We start from the raw sequence: 24,587 nt of genomic DNA on the forward strand, positions 1-24,587 counted from the left end.
GAAGGTGGGACAAAATCCTTGGAAACCCATGCATTGTTCATTTTAATGAAGGTTAGATCATCCACATTTTGGGTTGACAGACAGGTCCTTTTTTCTGTCAGGATTGATCCAGCTGCACTGAAGACTCTTTCCGATAGCACACTTGCAGCTGGGTAAGCGAGCTCCTGTAAGGCATATTGTGCCATTTCAGGCCAGGTGTCCAGTTTAGCGGCCCAATAGTCAAAGGGGAATGACCTGTGCAGGAGAACATCGATATGGGAGGAAAAGTAGTTGTTAACCATAGTTGACAACTGCTGTCTCCTGTCACTTTCCATCAATGCTGTATTAACAGTTGTGTGAGCGGTCCGTGAAAAATCAGTCCACAACATTGTCATGAAACCCCTGTCTCCAACGCCACTTCTGCTGTGTGCACCACGAACACCTCTGCCAAGCTGCCCCCGGCCCGTACGGCTCGTGTGAGAACCATCACCGCTGCTGTGTGCTGGGAATGCCTCAACCAACCGGTTAACCAGAGTTGCTTGTTTAGTAGCCAATATTAGGTCAAGGTTCTCCTGTGGCATGATGTTTTGTAATTTGCCTTTATAGCGTGGATCCAGGATGCTGGCCAACCAGTAGTCGTCATCGGTCATCATTTTGGCAATGCATGGGTCCCTTTTTAGGATCTGCAAGGCATAATCTGTCGTGGACCAATGTTCCAGGTGTCAATGATGCACTGCGAGTGCTGGGTGGAGGAGCACTTTCTGGCAAATCCACATCCCTCCAGTCACGCACAAACCCTGTACCAGACCTTGCCACGCCAACATTTTCACTTGCCCCACGAGATGCATCCTCCTCCCCTAAGTAATCATCCCCATCATCATCCTCCTCCTCCTCTTCTTCCTCCACCACCTCATCCAGGAGAGGTCCCTGAGCAGACAATGGCTGAATGTCATCAAGGATTCCCTCCACCTCTTCCTCCTCGTCAACATTGGCTGCAGACGCCTGCTCCTTAAGGTGTGTCAAAGTTTGCATGAGCAGACGCATAAGTGGGATGCTCATGCTTAGGATGGCGTCGTCTGCGCTTACCAGCCGTGTGCATTCCTCAAAACACTGAAGGACTTTACAGAGGTCTTTCAGCTTCGACCACTGCACACCTGTCAACTCCATGTCTGCTCTCAAAGTGCCTGGCTGTGTATCCTCCCACAAATGCATTATGGCCTGCCTCTGCTCGCACAGCCGCTCAACCATGTGCAGGGTGGAGTTCCACCTTGTTGCAATGTCGATAATGAGGCGGTGGTTGGGAAGGTGGAGCAATCGCTGCAGCTTCTGCATACGAATGGAGTGTACAGGCGACCGGCGGATGTGCGCGCACAGTCTTTGCACCTTCTGGAGCAGGGCTGTTAACTCCGGATAATTATTGAGGAAGCACTGCACCACCAGGTTCAAGGTGTGAGCCAAGCAAAGTATGTGGCTGAGTTTTGAAAGGGCTATGGCTGCCACAAAATTACGGCCGTTATCAATAACTACCTTGCCTGCCTCAAGATGTACACTGCCCAGCCATGACTCAGTTTGTCGCTTCAAGTACTCGGCCAGCACCTCGGCGGTGTGTCTGTCGCCCAAACACATCATCTGCAACACAGCCTGCTGACGCTTTCCACTAGCTGCTCGATAGGGGGACACCTCGTGTGCAACAGTGGCAGCTGCAGATGGAGTGCTCATACGACTGCGCTCTGTGGACGAGCTTTCGCTTCTGGAGGAGGAGGAGGAGGGTCGAATGCCTACAGCCAACTGTTTCCTATACCGTGGGCTAGGCAGCACTGTCCCACCACCGCTGTCCCCTGTGGACCCTGCATCCACCACATTAACCCAGTGCACAGTGATGGACACGTAACGGCCCTGGCCATGCCGACTGGATCATGCATCAGTTGTGAGGTGCACCTTTCCACTCACTGACTGCTTGAGTGCATGGACAATGCGGTCTTTCACATGATGGTGGAGGGCTGGGATGGCTTTGCGAGAGAAGAAGTGGCGACTGGGTAGGTCATAGCGTGGTACTGCATAGGCCAAGAGTTCGCGGAAAGCTGCGCTTTCCACCAACCGATAGGGCATCATCTCTAACGAGATTAGTTTGGCAATGTGGGCGTTCAAACCCAGTGTACGCGGATGAGAGACTGAGTACTTTCTTGACCTACTCATAGTGTCTGGGAGGGTGAGCTGGACTTGAGAGCTACATATGGTGGAAGTAGCGGTGGACAGGGCGGACTGAGAGAGGGTTGATGATGGTGATGGAGTTGGTGTTCTTTCTGATGGCCTAGATTCAGTCTTTTGTTGATATAACAGTGGGATTCCCTGACTGCTGTGGTCTTGCAACGACACCTCAACATTTGCTGCTGTGCTAACCGGTGGGCTTACAGTGGGGGAAACAATTTAGCATTGCTGACTAGCTTCTTTGTGATCAGTTGCACATGTGGTACTTGAGGTTTGGTGTTGTGTCCACGCTTGCAAGTGCATGCTGGATAAATGTCTAAGCATGCAACTGGTATTCAAATTTTTCAGATTTTTCCCTCGGCTAAAGGTCTTTGCGCACTTCTTACAGATAACCTTGGCCTGATCATGAGGATTTTGTTCAAAAAAAGTGCCACACTGCACTCTTCCTACTTTGGCAGACATTTTGCGGCCTAGCACGCTGTGATATTTTGACCCTCTGGACAAGCTGTCCAGCAACTCTTTTGATTTTTGGAACCTGTCTTTGAAGTGCTCCGGGCCTGCCAGATAACAGCTGTTGCGATGTCGATGTCTGCTGTGGATGCTCCTCCTCCTCATCTGAGCTATTGGAAGCAGCACCCTCTTCCCCCAATGGATGCCAATCTGGGTCAACAACTGGGTCATCCATCACCTCCTCTTCAATGTCATATGCACCTCCCTCTGTGTCACCATGTATGGTGGTATAGTGTGTGGGAAGGGGCACCTGAGTCTCATCAGGGTCAGAATCTGGCTCTGTACACTGCGAGGACAATGTAGTGCTCTGAGTAGAGTTGAGCGATACCAGCCGATACTTGAAAATATCGGATCGGAATGGATCGGCCGATCTTAAAAAAAAGTATCGGTATCGCCGATTCCGATACCGGGAACCAATGCAAGTCAATGGGGCCAAAATATCGGAATTAAAAAAAAACCTTTCTTTCCTTGTAGGTTAATTCTACATGAAGAAAAACAACTAAGAATAATGTAGAATGTATTGTGGGAGGTGGAGGAGACATTAAAGCCATAGAGGTTTAGCCCAATCAAATGGAATAGCAGGAATTAAACTTTTTTTTTAAAGATGTTAGGAGTTACAAAGATATTGACTATGTTAGCCTCATTTATATTTTGCCAGACATGTATGTCTTCTTCTTCTTTCTTCTTCTTTCTTATTCTTCTTCCTTTTTTTTACCTTCTTCTTCTTCTTATTCCTTTTTTTACATTCTTCTTCTTCTTCTTCCTCCTTTTTTTACATTCTTCTACTTCCTTTTTTTACATTCTTCTTCTTCCTTTTTTTACATTCTTCTTCTTATTCCTTTTTTTACATTCTTCTTCTTCCTTTTTTAAATTCTTCTACTTCCTTTTTTTACATTCTTCTTCTTCTTCTTCCTTTTCTTACATTCTTCATATTCTTCTTATTCAACAATTATTATTCTACATATTCAACTTCTTCATCTTCTTCCTATTCTTCTTCATCATATTCTTGTTTGTGTCAGGCATTCCTGTAGTTGTTATCTGGAAAAGTTAGAAGTTTACACCTTCCGTTCTGCCTGTCACAAAAGATTTACAACAGGATTTGTCCGCGTTCAGTTTGGCCTGCAGCAGCAGGCCTTTTCCAGGGGCACCACGAGGAGGAACGGACTCACCCCCATACACTGCTTAGTCTTCTTCTGCTTATAAATAAGATAATATCATTTGCTCAGAGTATTAGTCTTATGCTTAATGTTCTTCTGCTTTGTTTTTTTTATGCTTCTTGGTCTTCTCTCTCTTGTTGTTCTGCATCTTGGTGGTTGTCTTCCTGTTCTTTGTCCTCTTGAACCAGCTGACGGTACTGGCACCGGGAGGGGCAGCAGAAGGAACAAGAGCCAATGGCACTACCGAGGACCAGCTGACGGTGCTGGAACCCGGTTACTAAGCAGGAGGTACCTGTGCTACAAAGCACTACCAAGGACCAGCAGACGTTGCCGGAACTCGGATACCGAGATGGAGGCACCTAGGCCAAAGGCTCTGACGAGAACCAGCTGACGGTGCTGGAACCCGGAGGGGTAGCATAAGCTGCAAGAGCAAATGGAAATAGCGAGGACCAGCTGACAGTGCTGGCACCCGGAGGGGCAGCAGAAGGAATAAGAGCCAATGGCACAACCAAGGACCAGCTGACGGTGCTGGAACCCGGTTACTAAGCAGGAGGTACCTGTGCTACAAAGCACTACAGGACCAGCAGACGTTGCCGGAACTCGGATACCGAGATGGAGGCACCTAGGCCAAAGGCTCTGACGAGAACCAGCTGACGGTGCTGGAACCCGGAGGGGTAGCATAAGCTGCAAGAGCAAATGGAAATAGCGAGGACCAGCTGACAGTGCTGGCACCCGGAGGGGCAGCAGAAGGAATAAGAGCCAATGGCACAACCAAGGACCAGCTGACGGTGCTGGAACCCGGTTACTAAGCAGGAGGTACCTGTGCTACAAAGCACTACCAAGGACCAGCAGACGTTGCCGGAACTCGGATACCGAGATGGAGGCACCTAGGCCAAAGGCTCTGCCGAGAACCAGCTGACGGTGCAGGAACCCGGAGGGGTAGCATAAGCTGCAAGAGCAAATGGAAATAGCGAGGACCAGCTGACAGTGCTGGCACCCGGAGGGGCAGCAGAAGGAATAAGAGCCAATGGCACAACCGAGGACCAGCTGACGGTGCTGGAACCCGGTTACTAAGCAGGAGGTACCTGTGCTACAAAGCACTACCAAGGACCAGCAGACGTTGCCGGAACTCGGATACCGAGATGGAGGCACCTAGGCCAAAGGCTCTGACGAGAACCAGCTGACGGTGCTGGAACACGGAGGGGTATCAGAAGTTACCCCTGAAAAGCAAAGTTGGCATGCCGCAAGCTGGCCGCAGTTACCGAATCACACAGTCCTACAGGGGGTGCTTGTCCTACTGGCACTATGGAACAAGCCTTTCTTACCAGAACCCGCAGTCCACATAGGAAGCACCTAAACTGCTGGCACCCTAGCCTCGGCTAACCCAACCGCAACACGACATGGCAACTTGGGGTGGCAAACTGACATTGACACTTCCCGGAAACAGCAGGCAGGGCTGGAACCAAGCTGGGCAGGAGGGAGTACCCGTGCCAAAGTCAGTTATGAGCAGCAACTGGCGATGTTGGAGCCCAGGACAAGCACTTAGCAGGCTGAGGCCTGATGTGCTGTCAATTGGGAGGCAGCAGGACAGATTGCCATCAAAACAGCAGGGGAACAGCTGACGTTACTGAACCCCACAAACACAGGAGCTAGTGTTTTACTCTGTGAAGACGGCACTTCCGAGCAACAACTGGCTGTGTTGAAGCCCAGGGACAAGCACGGAGCAGGCTGAGGCTGCATTGAAGAAATTTTAAGATCGGTTGTAGACTACTAATTTGAACCAAGCTCCACTTAGGCCTGTGGCTTCACTGATTTTCGTATTTCCCCTGTCCTCCAACCCCGCCAGTTACAGCTCCGAAGTGGCGTCTGCACAATCCACACTTGTTCCTGTGTTACAGGTGTTCAGTCCGGTCAGTTAATCCCCTGATGTGTGTCCGGCAATGTCGCCTGCTCTGTCCACATTCCCATAATGGGAATGTGGACAGAGCAGGCGACATTGCCGGACACACATCAGGGGATTAACTGACCGGACTGAACACCTGTAACACAGGAACAAGTGTGGATTGTGCAGACGCCACTTCGGAGCTTTAACTGGCGGGGTTGGAGGACAGGGGAAATACGAGAGACAGTGGAGCCACAGGCCTAATTGGAGCACGGTTAAAAATCAGTAGTGGTATGACTGTGTAGGCAGCAGGAGACTTTGCCATCTACACAGCAGGGGATCAGCTGACGTTACTGAACCCCACTGAGACACGGGAGCAAGTGTCTCTTTCCGTGTGGACGGCACTTCCGAACTACAACTGGCTGTGTTGAAGCCCAGGAAATAGGAGGGTGTAGGCAGAGGCCTACTGTATTTTGAATGAGGTGACAGCAGGAGAGACTGCCATCCACAAAGCAGGGGATCAGCTGAAGTTACTGAACCCCACTGAGACACGGGAGCAAGTGTCTCTTTCCGTGTGGACGGCACTTCCGAACTACAACTGGCTGTGTTGAAGCCCAGGAAATAGGAGGGTGTAGGCAGAGGCCTACTGTATTTTGAATGAGGTGACAGCAGGAGAGACTGCCATCCACAAAGCAGGGGATCAGCTGACGTTACTGAACCCCACTGAGACACGGGAGCAAGTGTCTCTTTCCGTGTGGACGGCACTTCCGAACTACAACTGGCTGTGTTGAAGCCCAGGAAATAGGAGGGTGTAGGCAGAGGCCTACTGTATTTTGAATGAGGTGACAGCAGGAGAGACTGCCATCCACACAGCAGGGGATCAGCTGACGTTACTGAACCCCACTGAGACACGGGAGCAAGTGTCTCTTTCCGTGTGGACGGCACTTCCGAACTACAACTGGCTGTGTTGAAGCCCAGGAAATAGGAGGGTGTAGGCAGAGGCCTACTGTATTTTGAATGAGGTGACAGCAGGAGAGACTGCCATCCACACAGCAGGGGATCAGCTGACGTTACTGAACCCCACTGAGACACGGGAGCAAGTGTCTCTTTCCGTGTGGACGGCACTTCCGAACTACAACTGGCTGTGTTGAAGCCCAGGAAATAGGAGGGTGTAGGCAGAGGCCTACTGTATTTTGAAAGAGGTGACAGCAGGAGAGACTGCCATCCACACAGCAGGGGATCAGCTGACGTTACTGAACCCCACTGAGACACGGGAGCAAGTGTCTCTTTCCGTGTGGACGGCACTTCCGAACTACAACTGGCTGTGTTGAAGCCCAGGAAATAGGATGGTGTAGGCAGAGGCCTACTGTATTTTGAATGAGGTGACAGCAGGAGAGACTGCCATCCACACAGCAGGGGATCAGCTGACGTTACTGAACCCCACTGAGACACGGGAGCAAGTGTCTCTTTCCGTGTGGACGGCACTTCCGAACTACAACTGGCTGTGTTGAAGCCCAGGAAATAGGATGGTGTAGGCAGAGGCCTACTGTATTTTGAATGAGGTGACAGCAGGAGAGACTGCCATCCACACAGCAGGGGATCAGCTGACGTTACTGAACCCCACTGAGACACGGGAGCAAGTGTCTCTTTCCGTGTGGACGGCACTTCCGAACTACAACTGGCTGTGTTGAAGCCCAGGAAATAGGAGGGTGTAGGCAGAGGCCTACTGTATTTTGAATGAGGTGACAGCAGGAGAGACTGCCATCCACACAGCAGGGGATCAGCTGACGTTACTGAACCCCACTGAGACACGGGAGCAAGTGTCTCTTTCCGTGTGGACGGCACTTCCGAACTACAACTGGCTGTGTTGAAGCCCAGGAAATAGGAGGGTGTAGGCAGAGGCCTACTGTATTTTGAATGAGGTGACAGCAGGAGAGACTGCCATCCACACAGCAGGGGATCAGCTGACGTTACTGAACCCCACTGAGACACGGGAGCAAGTGTCTCTTTCCGTGTGGACGGCACTTCCGAACTACAACTGGCTGTGTTGAAGCCCAGGAAATAGGAGGGTGTAGGCAGAGGCCTACTGTATTTTGAATGAGGTGACAGCAGGAGAGACTGCCATCCACACAGCAGGGGATCAGCTGACGTTACTGAACCCCACTGAGACACGGGAGCAAGTGTCTCTTTCCGTGTGGACGGCACTTCCGAACTACAACTGGCTGTGTTGAAGCCCAGGAAATAGGAGGGTGTAGGCAGAGGCCTACTGTATTTTGAAAGAGGTGACAGCAGGAGAGACTGCCATCCACACAGCAGGGGATCAGCTGACGTTACTGAACCCCACTGAGACACGGGAGCAAGTGTCTCTTTCCGTGTGGACGGCACTTCCGAACTACAACTGGCTGTGTTGAAGCCCAGGAAATAGGAGGGTGTAGGCAGAGGCCTACTGTATTTTGAATGAGGTGACAGCAGGAGAGACTGCCATCCACACAGCAGGGGATCAGCTGACGTTACTGAACCCCACTGAGACACGGGAGCAAGTGTCTCTTTCCGTGTGGACGGCACTTCCGAGCTACAACTGGCTGTGTTGAAGCCCAGGAAATAGGAGGGTGTAGGCAGAGGCCTACTGTATTTTGAATGAGGTGACAGCAGGAGAGACTGCCATCCACACAGCAGGGGATCAGCTGACGTTACTGAACCCCACTGAGACACGGGAGCAAGTGTCTCTTTCCGTGTGGACGGCACTTCCGAGCTACAACTGGCTGTGTTGAAGCCCAGGAAATAGGAGGGTGTAGGCAGAGGCCTACTGTCTTTGTAATGCGGAGACAGCAGGAGAGACTGCCATCTCCACAGCAGGGGAACAGCTGGCAGTGCTGAACCCCACTAACACTTGAACGAATGTGTTTGGCTCTGTGGAGACGACACTTCTGAACACCAACTGACGCTGTTGGAGCCCAGGATTAGGCGAGGAGCAGGCTGGGGCCTACTGGATTTTGGCAGGTGAATGCAGCAGGAGACTTGCCATCTCCACAGCAGGGGAACAGCTGACAGTGCTGAACCCCACTAACACTTGAACGAATGTGTTTGGCTCTGTGGAGACGACACTTCTGAACACCAACTGACGCTGTTGGAGCCCAGGATTAGGCGAGGAGCAGGCTGGGGCCTACTGGATTTTGGCAGGTGAAGGCAGCAGGAGACTTGCCATCTCCACAGCAGGGGAACAGCTGACAGTGCTGAACCCCACTAACACTTGAACGAATGTGTTTGGCTCTGTGGAGACGACACTTCTGAACACCAACTGACGCTGTTGGAGCCCAGGATTAGGCGAGGAGCAGGCTGGGGCCTACTGGATTTTGGCAGGTGAATGCAGCAGGAGACTTGCCATCTCCACAGCAGGGGATCAGCTGACAGTGCTGAACCCCACTAACACTTGAACGAATGTGTTTGGCTCTGTGGAGACGACACTTCTGAACACCAACTGACGCTGTTGGAGCCCAGGATTAGGCGAGGAGCAGGCTGGGGCCTACTGGATTTTGGCAGGTGAATGCAGCAGGAGACTTGCCATCTCCACAGCAGGGGAACAGCTGACAGTGCTGAACCCCACTAACACTTGAACGAATGTGTTTGGCTCTGTGGAGACGACACTTCTGAACACCAACTGACGCTGTTGGAGCCCAGGATTAGGCGAGGAGCAGGCTGGGGCCTACTGGATTTTGGCAGGTGAATGCAGCAGGAGACTTGCCATCTCCACAGCAGGGGATCAGCTGACAGTGCTGAACCCCACTAACACTTGAACGAATGTGTTTGGCTCTGTGGAGACGACACTTCTGAACACCAACTGACGCTGTTGGAGCCCAGGATTAGGCGAGGAGCAGGCTGGGGCCTACTGGATTTTGGCAGGTGAATGCAGCAGGAGACTTGCCATCTCCACAGCAGGGGAACAGCTGACAGTGCTGAACCCCACTAACACTTGAACGAATGTGTTTGGCTCTGTGGAGACGACACTTCTGAACACCAACTGACGCTGTTGGAGCCCAGGATTAGGCGAGGAGCAGGCTGGGGCCTACTGGATTTTGGCAGGTGAAGGCAGCAGGAGACTTGCCATCTCCACAGCAGGGGAACAGCTGACAGTGCTGAACCCCACTAACACTTGAACGAATGTGTTTGGCTCTGTGGAGACGACACTTCTGAACACCAACTGACGCTGTTGGAGCCCAGGATTAGGCGAGGAGCAGGCTGGGGCCTACTGGATTTTGGCAGGTGAATGCAGCAGGAGACTTGCCATCTCCACAGCAGGGGATCAGCTGACAGTGCTGAACCCCACTAACACTTGAACGAATGTGTTTGGCTCTGTGGAGACGACACTTCTGAACACCAACTGACGCTGTTGGAGCCCAGGATTAGGCGAGGAGCAGGCTGGGGCCTACTGGATTTTGGCAGGTGAATGCAGCAGGAGACTTGCCATCTCCACAGCAGGGGAACAGCTGACAGTGCTGAACCCCACTAACACTTGAACGAATGTGTTTGGCTCTGTGGAGACGACACTTCTGAACACCAACTGACGCTGTTGGAGCCCAGGATTAGGCGAGGAGCAGGCTGGGGCCTACTGGATTTTGGCAGGTGAAGGCAGCAGGAGACTTGCCATCTCCACAGCAGGGGAACAGCTGACAGTGCTGAACCCCACTAACACTTGAACGAATGTGTTTGGCTCTGTGGAGACGACACTTCTGAACACCAACTGACGCTGTTGGAGCCCAGGATTAGGCGAGGAGCAGGCTGGGGCCTACTGGATTTTGGCAGGTGAAGGCAGCAGGAGACTTGCCATCTCCACAGCAGGGGAACAGCTGACAGTGCTGAACCCCACTAACACTTGAACGAATGTGTTTGGCTCTGTGGAGACGACACTTCTGAACACCAACTGACGCTGTTGGAGCCCAGGATTAGGCGAGGAGCAGGCTGGGGCCTACTGGATTTTGGCAGGTGAAGGCAGCAGGAGACTTGCCATCTCCACAGCAGGGGAACAGCTGGCAGTGCTGAACCCCACTAACACTTGAACGAATGTGTTTGGCTCTGTGGAGACGACACTTCTGAACACCAACTGACGCTGTTGGAGCCCAGGATTACGCATGCCGCATGCAGAGGCCAATGGGCATCGGTTTTTATGGAGGTTGTGGACTACTACTGATTCTAACCATGCTCCACTTAGGCCTCTGGCTCCACTGTCTCTACTATTTACCCTGGCCTCCAACCCCGCCAGCTACATCTCTGAAGTGGCGTCAGCACAATCTACACTTGTTCCTGTGTTACTGGTGCTCAGTCCCATCAGTTGATCCCCTGATGTTTGTCCGGCAAGTTCGCCAGCTCTGTCCTCATTCCCACTACTGGTTATGGGAATGTGGACAGAGCAGGAGACCTTGCCGGACACACATCAGGGGATAAACTGATGGGACTGAGCCACAGGAACACAGGAACAAGTGTAGATTGTGCTGACGCCACTTCAGAGATGTAGATGGCGGGGTTGGAGGTCAGGGGAAATAGTAGAGACAGTGGAGCCAGAGACCTAAGTTGGGCACGGTTAAAAATCAGTAGTGGTTTGAATGTTGATGGAGCTGGTGACTCTGCCGTCCACACAGCAGGGGATCAGCTGGCATTACTGAACCCCAGTAACACAGGAGCTAGTGTGTTTCTCTGTGCAGACGACACATCTGAGCGACAACTGGCTGTGTTGAAGCACAGGGATTATAGTTCAGGTGGTAGAAAAATGAACACACCAGCAGACCTGGATACAGTTGCCAACCACTAATTTAGTCTGTAAGAGGAATGGCAAAGTCTTTGGAGATCCAGGCCTTGTTCATTTTCAGAAAAGTCAGCCGGTCAACATTATCGGAAGATAGTCGCGTGCGACGGTCTGTTAGTACACCACCTGCGGCACTAAAGACACGTTCCGATAATACACTGGCAGCAGGGCAAGCCAGCACCTCCAATGCATACTGGCTAAGCTCTGGCCATGTATCCAGCTTAGAGACCCAAAACTTGAAGGGGGAAGAGCCATCTGGGAGTACAGCGACAGGGCAAGACATGTAGTCTGACACCATCTGACGGAAGCGTTGCCTCCTGCTGACTCGAGGCGTCGCTGATGGTGTAGACAATTGTGGTGGACACACAAAACTTTGCCACATTTGGGCCATAGTGGTCTTGCCTTGTGCTGCGGCACTGCCTCTGCTCCCTCTTTGTGCAGAGTTTCCTCCACTGCCTCGACGCACAGAGCTGCTTTGTAAAGCACTAGCAACAATGCTGTCGGGTGGAATGGAAAACATTATGGACTGCACCAGTGACTCTTCGTACTCCCGCATTTTACGCTCCCGGTTCAACGTTGGTATGAGCCTTTGTACGCTGTCCCGGTAGCGAGGATCTAGGAGGGTGTACACCCAATAATCAGCCGAGACGAGAATGTGGGCGATGCGGCGGTCGTTTCTCAGGCACTGCAGCATGAAATCAACCATGTGCTGCAGACTCCCAACTGCCAAAGAACCGCTGTCCCCTGTTTGAGGCGTGACCTCGACCTGCTCTGCATCACCCCACCCTCGCTGTACATACTGAGTAGAGGTTTGTGTACCTCCCTCCTCTGGAGAGATGTCTTCCTCCTCCATCGACTCCTCCTCATCCTCCTCACAAAGTGTCCCCTGCCTAGGCCTTTGTGAGGAAACACGTAGCGCAGACTGTCCAGAAGCAGATGGCATTTGGGACTCCTCATCCTCCACCTCTTCTGAAACCTCATCCCTTAGTGCTTGCAGTGTTTGTTGAAGCAGGCAGATAAGGGGGACAGTCATGCTGACTAGTGCATCATCTGCACTCGCCATCCGCGTGGATTCATCGAAGGCACGCAAAACGAGGCAGATGTCCTTCATAGAGGCCCACTCAATGGTGCTGAAGTGTGAACGGCGCACAGTGCGACTTGTTTGCGCCTGATGCAGCTGGTACTCCATGACTGCTGCCTGCTGCTCACACAACCGCTCCAACATATGTAACGTTGAATTCCACCCGGTGGGTAGGTCACATATGATGCGATGTTCCGGAAGGCCAAATCGTCGCTGCAGAGCAGCGAGGCGCGATCTTGCCGTGCTGGAACGTCGCAAGTGAGCGCACTCTATGCGGACCTTGTGTAACAGTGCATCAAGATCCGGATAGTCCCTCAGAAAGCTCTGCACGACCAAGTTAAGAACATGTGCCAGACATGGGATGTGTGTGAGGTTGCCTAGGCCAAGAGCTACCACCAGATTTCGGCCATTGTCACACACTACCAAGCCCGGCTGGAGATTCGCTGGCCCAAACCACACATCGCTCTCCAGCTTGATAGCATTCCAGAGCTCCTGCGCTGTGTGGCTTCGATTCCCCAAAGAAATTAATTTGAGTACAGCCTGTTGACGTTTGGCCACGGCTGTGCTCATATCGGTCGTAACAGGCTCCTGCTCTGCTGTTTCTGAGGAACTTGAGTAGGAGGAGGAGTCTATGTGTACAGACTGGAGTCCTGCAATCCGTGGCGTTGGAAGTACACGTACAGCGCCACTCTCCAGATCCGTACCCGGCTCCACAACATTGACCCAGTGGGCAGTGAGAGAAAGGTATCGTCCCTGTCCATGGTTACTGGTCCACGCATCGGTGGTCAGGTGGACCTTGCTACTAACGGCGTTTAGTAGCGCATGTTTTATTTTGCCCTCAACATGTTTCTGCAGGGCAGGGACGGCTCGCCTGCTGAAATAAAAGCGGCTGGGCACGTTGTATTGGGGGACTGCCAATGCCATTAAGTCCCGGAAGGTGTCAGTGTCCACCAGCCTGAATGACAACATTTCAACTGCCAGAAGTTTGGCAATGCCAGCATTCAGAGACTGTGCTCGGGGATGGTTTGCCGAGTAAGGGCGCCTTTTATCCCATGCCTGTGCTACCGATGGCTGTGATGGATGGGAACGTGCTGTTATGGGTGGAATCTGACAGGGTCTCCGGACAACAGTGGCAGAGGTTCTTCCTTGGCGATCCTGTGAGGAAGCCGAACCAGCAGTGTGTGAGCTGGAGGAAGAGGGCCCAACACGAACTGAAGAGGTGGTAGGTGGTGCTGTACGTTGGCCTACGTCTTCAGGGTGTCTCTGCAACTCCAACTCGTGTTTGGTGCGCACATGTTTCCACATATTTGTGGTATTGAGGTTGCTGACATTTCTCCCTCTTTTGACTCTCTGATGACACAGCTTGCATTTGACAAAGCAAATGTCATCTGCAACTGTGTCAAAAAAGGACCACGCACTGCAACTCTTGTGAGCGCCCGGTTTGCCTTTGGAAGGAGGAATGCTCCTAACGGGTGCCGAAGTGGAGGGTACAGGCAACCAAGTCTTCCCCCTCCCTCTGCCTCCTGTTTTGGCCGGTAGGGGAATCTCTTCCTCAGAGCTGCTACCACCACCTTCCTGTTGCTCACGCCATGATGGGTCAAGGACCTCATCATCTTCCCTCCCCTCTTCAAACAGCTGCTTCTCCGGGGTTGTCTCGCCAGCACCGTACGCACCAGAAAGTGGCAACTGAGTCTCGTCATCATCTGATGCGTACTGAGGTGTGCTGACCATAGGCACTGGCCCACTCGCCTCTTCAGATTCAGAGGGACAAAGAAGTTGCGCATCACTGCATACTCCCTCTTCTTCACATTCAGGAATGCTGCTTGGCTGGCCCCCTCTTTCCAAGCCAACAGATTCCGAGAACAGAAGTAGAGACTGTGATGGCTCCTGTCCATGTCTCTCTGACTGCCTGGGCACTTTGGCAGGTGGTGAAGAGACAGATGGTTGCTCTTCGGTGCTCTGACCCTGAGAGGATGCGGAAGTAATTGAAGTCGATGCGTTAGCTGCCATCCATCCGACAACGGCTTCAATTTGTTCCTCCCGCAGCAGTGGGGTACGTTGAGGTCCTACAAAGCTGCGCATAAAGGACTGTTGCCTGCTAAAACTGGGGGATGCTGATCCACTGGTGCCCGCAGCAGGCCCAGAATCCCCACGTCCTCTACCTGTAGAATCCCCACGTCCTCTCCCTGCAGAATCCCCACGTCCTCTCCCTGCTGAAACTCCACGCCCACGCCCACGCCCCCGCGCCTTACTCCCTGCCTTCTTCATCTTGCAAGACTGCTTAAGATAGGCAAAAAAGTACAAAGGGGGGCCTTAGTGTGCTTATTCCTGAACAGCTGGTTACAGGTACAAGAAACACTAATTTTATGAAGTGTGTGTGTGTGGACTAGACTTTAATAGGAGCTGATGTGGCCTACACAAGTTCAAAATGTAGTGTTTGGTGAACTTTTTATGTGGTTTCTTTGTTTGAAACAAACTCAAAGTATGAGAACAAAGAATTGAAACTGATAGTATCACCAACTTTTTGGAGCTATTACAATGCAGGCAGGTAACCTACAATGCAAAAGATGAGGCTCCCAAAAAATTGGGTAATACTAATCTGGCTGCGCCGGCAGGGCACAAGCCAGAAAAAAAGGCTCCTCTATCTACTCCTATATAGTGTTTGCAACCAACCAATGTTGATGGATACGGATGGATGCACACTAATAGGAGAAGAAAAAATGAGCTGCACTCAAAGACAAATATGTGTGAGGCAGTGACGCACGTTGAGCGTCCTACAACCAGACGTAGCTGCAGGACACTCTACTCAGCGTGAGCTGCACTCACACACAGTCAGAGACCTCTCAGACAGCCGTCAACAGTGCAGCTAAGTGGGCACTGGCACTGACAGGCTGCAGAAAGGCTCCGCTGTGTACTCCTATATAGTGTTTGCAACCACCGTAGATGGAGACGGATGGATGCACACTAATAGAAGAAAAAATGAGCTGCACTCAAATAAAAATATGTGTGAGGCAGTGACGCACGCTGAGCGTCCTACAGCCAGACGTAGCTGCAGGACACACTACTCAGCGTGAGCTGCACTCACACACAGTCAGAGACCTCTCAGACAGCCGTGAACAGTGCAGCAAAGTGGACACTAGCACTGAAAGGCTGCAGAAAGGCTCCGCTGTCTACTACTAGTGTTTGCAACCAACGTATATGGATACGGATGGAAGCACACTAGATTGAAATTATTTAAAAAATGCAGCTCAAAAAATAAAAGATGTATGAGGCAGCAGTGATCACACTGGGTGGCCTACAGCCTGACGTGGCTGCAGGACCCACTCCACAGCGTGAGCTGCACTCACACAGCCCTTGCAGACAGCTGTGAACACTGCTGCTAGGGCAAAGAACGCTACAGTGGTGGTTTATGTAGCCTGGGTAAAGCACTAGATGTTTGGTGGAATCGCTATTTCTAACTGTCCCTCACAGTCTTCTACAGCAGCCTGTCCCTAACTGAATTCACAGCAGAGTGACCAGAAATGGCGGCTGCGGTGGCTTTTATAGTGCATCATGACATCATTTCGGCAGCCAATCACAGCCATGCCAATAGTTAACATGCCTACATGCCTAACAGGATGTGCCCACACTTCGGAGGATTCCCATTGGCTTAATCAAAGCAAGCAGGCTCATAGCATGATGGGAACTTCCAATTCCGATTCCGATCCCGGAATCCGATATGAAAAAAGTATCGGAATTAAGTATCGGAATTCCGATACCGCTAATATCGGCCGATACCCGATACTTGCGGTATCGGAATGCTCAACACTAGCTCTGAGTGAATGTACCAGCAGAATCATCTATCAGTGACTTTGCATCAGTGCACTCCATGTCAGATTCATCTTGGCCTGGGTAATTCACCATTTCACTTGATAATCCAGGCATGGTATGTGAAAACAGCTCCATGGAGTAATCAGTAGTATGGCCTGCGTCATCCTTCAATCTTGGTTGGGGTGAAGGACACAAGGAAAGGTGTGGTTCATGAACATGAGCCTCCAATGACGACTCAGTGCTTTTATTTTTTACAACTTCAGAAGAGGAGGCGATAGAGCTGGAGGCTGAGTCAGCAATGTAAGACTAAACCTTTTCCTGAAGCTCTGGCTTTAAAAGCGGTTTGCCAACTCCTAGAAAACTAAGCCTTCGAGGCCTTGCGGAGCCAGATGATGACGCTGTCATGATCCAGTGTTGGATCTGGCGGTATTAAAAGCACAAAGTGAACTTTTTTTACTTTGGTTAAGTTCAAAGGTGTTTTGACTGTCCCCGGTGGTGGTTAGTGGTATTGCACCTTAGGTTAGGTTGCACTTAATTATGGTTCAGGTGTGACACTCTATAAATGGGTCTCAGGGTGTTCACTCACGGCTGGTGATATTTCTTGCTGAGTTGTTGGAGAGCCTGGAGGAAGGATGGAGCTGGATTGGAGTCCTGCGCAGTCAGCCAGAGAGAATGAGTGCCAGCTAATGGTGTCTGCAGGAAGGGCTCGTATGGCCTGGTGGAGTCGCAGTTTATGGTGTCGGCAGGAAGTGCGGGCATGGCTTAGAGGAGTGGCGACTAGGAAGAGAGTTGCACTCAGCATGCTCGACTTGGTTGCTGAGAACTGGACTCGAGCATGCTTGGATTCTTGGCAGAGGCTGGACTCATCTTGGGACTCTGTGTACTGGACTGCTGCAAGTGGTGATGGACTCTGCTCCCAGGCTGCACGATGCTGATGGATCCAGTTATGGTGATGGATCAGGGTGGAGGAGAAGATGCACACAGGTGGTGGGCTCTGTTGCTAGGAGCGAACGCAACAGAGCAAAGTTAAGTGGTGTTTCCCCTGTATTGTCTCTTTCCTCATGTGTGTTGTTAGTGCAGTGGTGGGATTAGTCTCCGCACCGACCCATTCCCTAGTGAGGGTTTAGGGTCAGGGCGAGCAAGGGGTTAAGGTTCGCGTGCGGCGACAGGTGCGGAGCCTGTATAGGGAATGTTAGGAGTGCAGGGACACTGGCTCAGGGGAGCTTAGGAGGTCTCCATGTCCCCATTCCCTATCGCAGGGCCCACCATTGTTAAAGTTTCCCAGGTTCCCCCCTTATTATTTAAATGCGCCTTACTGGAGGCGGTGTTTCCAGAAATATATTTATAATGTGTAATACCTAAATTCGCCAGGTGGAGGCGGCGTATCCACCTGCACGTTCTATTATTTAAATTTGCCCCAACGGAGGCGGTGTATCCAGGGTCACGTGTGTTATGGGTTCGCCTTGCGGCATCATCTGCGACCTGACACACGTGATCATGACAGACGCAGGCTCAACACCTCCTGCATTTGGTCCTATTTTGCTTTTGCCACTACCATCAGATCCACCACCAACACCATCATTACCAGCTGCCAACCCCCGCCCAATTCCACGGCCTCTTCCACCAGCCTTCATCATTTTTGGTAGAAATGTAGACAAAATCCAACAAACTATATAGTAATGTAAAACAAGGTACAAGGTGTCTATAGGACAGGGGAGATTTTGAATTTCTGCACACACTTGTGGACACTGGACACTTTTGGATTGTGTGAGGCCCACTGAATATCACAGCGCTATGTCACAGGCTCGATGTCGCAGGTGTGAAAAATGTCACTAGAGGATAACGGAGATTTTGAATTTCTGCACACACTTGTGGACACTGGACACTTTTGGATTGTGTGAGGCCCTCTGAATATCACAGCGCTATGTCACAGGCTCGATGTCGCAGGTGTGAAAAATGTCACTAGAGGATAACGGAGATTTTGAATTTCTGCACACACTTGTGGACACTGGACACTTTTGGATTGTGTGAGGCCCACTGAATATCACAGCGCTATGTCACTGGCTCGATGTCGCAGGTGTGAAAAATGTCACTAAAGGGTAACGGAGATTTTGAATTTCTGCACACACTTGTGGACACTGGACACTTTTGGATTGTGTGAGGCCCACTGAATATCACAGCGCTATGTCACTGGCTCGATGTCGCAGGTGTGAAAAATGTCACTAAAGGATAACGGAGATTTTGAATTTCTGCACACACTTGTGGACACTGGACACTTTTGGATTGTGTGAGGCCCACTGAATATCACAGCGCTATGTCACAGGCTCGATGTCGCAGGTGTGAAAAATGTCACTAGAGGATAACAGAGATTTTGAATTTCTGCACACACTTGTGGACACTGGACACTTTTGGATTGTGTGAGGCCCACTGAATATCACAGCGCTATGTCACAGGCTTAATGTCGCAGGTGTGAAAAATGTGACTAGAGGATAACGGAGATTTTGAATTTCAGCACACACTTGTGGACACTGGACACTTTTGGATTGTGTGAGGCCCAGTGAATATCACAGCGCTATGTCACAGGCAGAAATTGGCTAGTGTATGACAAACTACAAGGTGTATATAGAATTGGGCAGAATAGGAATCTCCCTAGAGTGTAAGTCTGTAAGAACAGAACAAGTCCTCGACTTATCCTTACAGAGCGACACACAGATAGCTTCACTGTGGCCGTGATAACAGCCGTTACACGGTACTGAGAGAGGAGCGTGCACGTACACGGCTGTCCGGTGTACGTAAAATTGTCAAGCTCCGTGTTTTTTAAGTATACGGACTGACACACGCTGTCTCTCTATAGTTTTGAATGTGATCAAACAGCAAATATATTTAACTGTTTGAAAGCTAGACAAAACTAGAAGGTGCAGGTCTGTAAGAACGGAACATGTCCTCAACTTATTCTTACAGAGTGACACACAGATAGCTTCACTGTGGCTGTGATAACAGCCGTTACACGGTACTGTGTGAGGAGTGTGCACCGCTGTATGTTGTGAAAAAATGCACACTCAGTACCTCACCAGGACAAAAAAAAAAATTGGGATTGCTTTTAAAAAAGCAGTTTGCAGAGCAGTGGGTAAACAGCAATGCAGCCATCAGGAAGCCTTAGAAGGCAGCCTAACAACCAACACCGCTGATCCAGCAAAATATAGCCTCCACTTGCACTGCACACACAGTGACTGGTGTGTTGTACAGGCAAAATCGCTAGCAGCAGAAGCAGTTTTTGGTGTCTTCTTCCCTGCCTAACGCTCTCCCTACAGAATCAGCAGCAGCAGCTCTCCCTATTTTGAGATCAGCATGAGTAACATGGCGGTCGGCGTGCACGCACTTTTATACCCCCTGTGACGCCCACCAAAGCAAGCCAATCACTTGCATGCCCTTCTGAAAGATGGTGGTGACCCCTGCCTATGTCATCACGTTGCCCACAGTGTCCATGGATCCTGATTGGCTGAAAAAGAGCGCAAAACAAACTTTTGAAACGCGACTTTGCCGCTTAATTCGCCGACCTCGTGGCCGACCTCATCCTAGGGTCGGGTTTCGTTTCATGAAACCCGACTTTGCCAAAAGTCGGCGACTTTTTCAATTTTTCGACCCGTTTCGCTCAACTCTAGGCCTTGATGTATCTTGCCACAAATCTTACTTCACTTAGGGACTGGAGTAAGATTTCTGGCGTAAGGTATGCCACAGCTCATCATGAATTAGACAAGCTGTGGTGTCGTGTCCCCATCCCACCCCATCTCTGCCCATTTTGGTGGAACTAAGCAAATCTTCTGTGAAAACATTAAAAGTTACATTTTTGAACAATATCTAGTTGGGCAAATATTTTACAACTTATTAAAATATGTCACGTCAGATTTGTGGCAGAAACACTTTAATGAATTGGGGCTCTTGTATATTATGTAGATTTCTGGGATCATAGCATTAATAGCCTATCCTCTGCATACATCTGTATGGTGGAGAAATTGATGCACTTGTCTTCCCCTCAAGACAAAATTATCCAAATATGAAGTGATAGATATTTATAATTGAGCTGCTGTAAATGCAATTCCTGGACATGTAATCAGCTCCTGAATGATTTATTGCTATTAATTAGAAGTAATGTAGAAAGTACGGTATGTCATAACTTTGCTTCTTTGTATTGAAAAGCTTCTGCAGAAAATGTAATTCTTAGAAATTCATGTAAAAGTTGGGCTTTGTGACAAATTACTAGTATTTTTCTTATAATTATCTTTGCATTGTTGTCGATAAATATTTAGTCATTTTTTCCAATGTGTCTTAATTTATTTAGCTCGATGGTCTCCGTGGACAAGGTGGCATTTAGTAGGAGGTCTTCTCAATGGCTAAGTTAAGGTTTAATCCTACCTAGCAAAGAAATCTGGTAAGTTGTGATAAAATGCAAATAATCCTCAATATGAACATTTAACACATCATTCTATTAGGAAATTAAACATTCCCCATCATTTAAGTGGTAATGCCAAGAAGGAAAAGTTGTGGATTTACGAAGATCACAGAATTTATAGACATGTTAATTGTATACAAAAATTATGATAAGATAGAGGCAACTTTTTCAAAGCATCTCATTTTATTCCGTATTGTTTATGAGCGCCACACATAGAAATCCTCGTGCTGTACATTTACAATATGTGGTCAGCATAGAATTTAAATGAATTCATATTTTATTTCTTTTTCTAACCATTACTGACAAATTCTATGTATTTCATGTTTGCGATGCAGATCTGTGACAAAATCCATACCATTTCCCTACCTCTGGTAGCTATGTGGCGCCCCTGAGGCTCAGTCGCCACAGAGGTACTGCACCTTCTTCTAAGGTGTAGTGCCCCACCATCCAGGTAAGGTGGGAACTCCTTGCCACACTCCAACACCTGCATCCCACACACAGGATAGTTCAGTAGGGCCACATTGCAGCTTCAGGCTCAGGGTGTAGCAGAGCACCTTTCCTGGAACCCTGCTTTGTAACACGAGATGTGCTGGGAGGTGGGTGGAGTTAGTATAAAAGAAGGGGAAAGATAGGAACTACAGGTCAGTCTGGGGTGAGTCCCAGAGGAGAGCAGGCTGACAGAAGCTCAGTCAGCCGGGAGGCTGGGAGAGGAAGACAGTCAGTCAGGAGAGTCTGAGGACTGGCCTGAGGAGAAGGAGTGCTGCAGCTGCCTCTGTGATCTGAGACAGCTGGCACGGGAAGGAACGGAGAAAGAAGGAGAGACGTAGAACTGTAACCTAAGTTTCCATAGAAGAGAAGTCAAGTACGGAATGAAGGAGAAGAGAACAGAGAGGAGGAGTTGGTTGGATAGGAACCCTGCCTATAGGTTCTCAGCGCAAGGCCGGGGCCCAGTCCCAGAGGTTGTATGGACACTTATGGTTCTGCAGCAGACACCGGTGGAGTAGTTGGCTGTAAATGCACTACTCCCATCCAAGACTTGGGACACAACAGCAACTGAATAGAGAGCCGGGATCCAGGAGGTCCCCGAGCAGGCTACAGCTGTCTGGCATACAAGTAGAGACTAGGAACACCTAGAGAGAGGCATTCCAGGGTAACTAAGTACTGGAGTGCTTCGCCCTCAAAGGCGCATTGGAGGAGTCGTTCAGGAAGGCACACGTTGGCGGAGTGTTGGCAGGGAGAGCCCTATCTGGCCTAGAGGTTGGCTAAGTCTCTGCCCCGGAGTACACGGTACTGAGACGGGCACTGGTGTGCACTAAGAACTGAGAGTAAAGCCTTGGAACTACAACTGCAGGTGTCCTCCATTCATTCTGCGCCGACACACTCAGCCCTGCTACATCTGGGCACCAGCGTCTACACTGCCCTGGGACTACAGCTCCACCTGTGGGAAGCTTTACCATCTATGCTGCACACACCATCAGTCCCAGAGGATCTGCATGCAGCGTCGGCCTAACATCATATTTGCTGAACACCACAGGTGGCGTCACGAACTACCCATATAAACTAAACCACAAACCACCATTGATATTGGGCGCCCAGGGCCACGGACAGGGTCACCGCTGCTGTGACACATTCCCCCGAGACACCGGCCCGGTACCGAGTACCCCATAGCCCTGGGACGTGAGGGCGACCCAGCTACACATCACCCCATTACTCTACTTTTAATTTAGCAGTAGATCTTTTGTTGTACGTCCGAAATTTGACATACCCTTTGTGACGGCCGTCTGCGAATCTGGGCTGCAGTAGGGACAGCACCCCGAGTTACCCTGAGACCCTTAACCCCTATACAGGGATCTGGAATTGTAGCAAGGCCCAGGGGGTAGCTGTCTAGATTAGCAGTGGACCAGAGCAGGACGGCCGCCAAGGGGTCAAAACTAAAACCCGTAATCAAGGTCAGGAGTCGGAGGCCGGAGGGCAGCAGAGGCACGAAATCAGCAGGCAGAAGGAGAGTCAAAAGTCCAGGCCAGGGTCAGTAAAACCAGGAGGGCAGCAAGGTACAGATTCAGCAGACAAGAGGAGAGTCAGGAAACCAAGCGAAGGTCAGCGTCAAAAAATCGGAAGAGAGGCGGAGGTACAAAAACGGCAGGCAATAGAATGGTCAGAAATCCAGGCTGAGGTCAGAGTTTTCACTATAACAAATTACAAAGTAGCACGCAGGGGAACCAAGAATATATTCGGCAGCTTGCAAGACCAGTCCCAAGGTATTTGAGGGATCAGGTCCTCCCTCACAGGTTCCTGGACTGATGATGTAATTAGGACCCCCCCCCCAGGACCAGGCCAGATGGAGATGCAGTAAGCCCTACATGACTGACAGAGGGGCGGAGCCTGCGCCCACCAGATGCCTGCGCAGGAGCCTCTTCTCTGTCACCAACCTCACCCTGGAGCGAACCACGGCGCCTCCCAGGGGCTGAGGCAGGAACAGCCGTCCCTGAGACCGACGCCGACATGACAGTCCGGTGCCTCCTAGTGGCCGAGACCGGAACCGCAGGCCCAGAGTCTGGCGGTGACGTGTCAGTCCGGCGCCTCCTAGTGGCCGAAGCCGGAACAGCAGGCCCTGAGTCTGGCGGCGACGTACCAGTCCGGCGCCTCCTAGTGGCCGAAGCTGGAACAGCAGGCCCTGAGTCTGGCGGCGACGTGACACCCTTTGCCAATTTCTTCCCACGATGTATGTGTTGTCACCAGTTCTTTTAATTTTGAACACTTGCTATGGATTCTGCAACTTCTTGACTAGTTCATTTAAGGTGTGTCTACACAGGTCAGATACGCAATGGATATTCTAGACAAGATTTTCCAGAAGGAAATTATGTTGCAGATCACAGCATTTTATCAAATCTCATCTACAGGTTGTGGAGAAAATCTGCAGGGTAAATTGACAGACAGGGTGGAACAGAAATCCGCAGTCTGTGACCTTAAGCTGCGGAACTTCAAAACTGATTTCACAATTTGAGCTCCTTCTTCATTATACACTAAAGGCCAGTCATAGGCATATAACACAATAATAGTGCAAATAGTATGAGCCTACATGAGTGTACTTTATAAGCTAAATACTATTTGAACTTGTTTTTCTGAATAATTTGTGCTAGAAAGCTGTAAGCATTTCTTAAATATATGAGGGCAATTCAATTTCTAATTATCTATTTTTTTTCTAGGGTCATTGGACACAAACAGTAGAATAGAAGACAGCATGCAACAAAAAAGAAAAAAAAGCATAAAATCATTTGATTCATTTTTTTATTTTCATGATGATTCATAAAACTTTCTATAAGTCTTATGTTCCATTCAATCAATAAATAATCTAGAAATCTAAGTATCCGTGTGTTTTAACAAGCTGTACTTATTGTCAGGCTGAGGTCTTAATGGACCTGAGATATTTCTCTGTCTATAATAGATGTAATAAGTAGATTTTCAAGGCCTCATTTAATATCAGGAGTAAGCAACCTGGACTAGATTCATATTCCACTCAGGAGGTATGCGCCAGACGATGTGCACCGTCAGGATTGATGCCATGACATCCGTCCACCATAGGGACCCACTGTTAAAGGAAATCTATCACCAGGCTTTGCTCCTCTATCTGAGAGCAACAAAATGCAGGGGCAGAGAACCTGATTCCAGCGATTTGTCACTTAGTGGAAGGCATTCTATAATTGTGACAAAAT

General features: G+C 50.1%; 1 protein-coding gene across 1 annotated transcript in view; it reads left to right on the forward strand.

Moving 5' to 3' along the window:
* Positions 1-24,238, forward strand: part of LOC141085803 (uncharacterized) — a 187,733-nt gene extending 163,495 nt beyond the window's left edge. The window contains exons 14-15 of the mRNA XM_073571369.1: positions 20,764-20,853; positions 24,081-24,238. Coding sequence (XP_073427470.1) covers positions 20,764-20,796 — 33 coding nt within the window. The 3' untranslated portion in view covers positions 20,797-20,853; positions 24,081-24,238. The remainder of the gene's footprint in view (positions 1-20,763; positions 20,854-24,080) is intronic.
* Positions 24,239-24,587: the final 349 nt, after the last annotated feature.

The sequence above is a fragment of the Dendrobates tinctorius genome, unplaced genomic scaffold (genome assembly GCF_039654945.1).
Source record: "Dendrobates tinctorius isolate UK_male_01 unplaced genomic scaffold, ASM3965494v1 ptg000029l, whole genome shotgun sequence".
NCBI classification, from domain to species: Eukaryota; Metazoa; Chordata; class Amphibia; order Anura; family Dendrobatidae; genus Dendrobates; species Dendrobates tinctorius.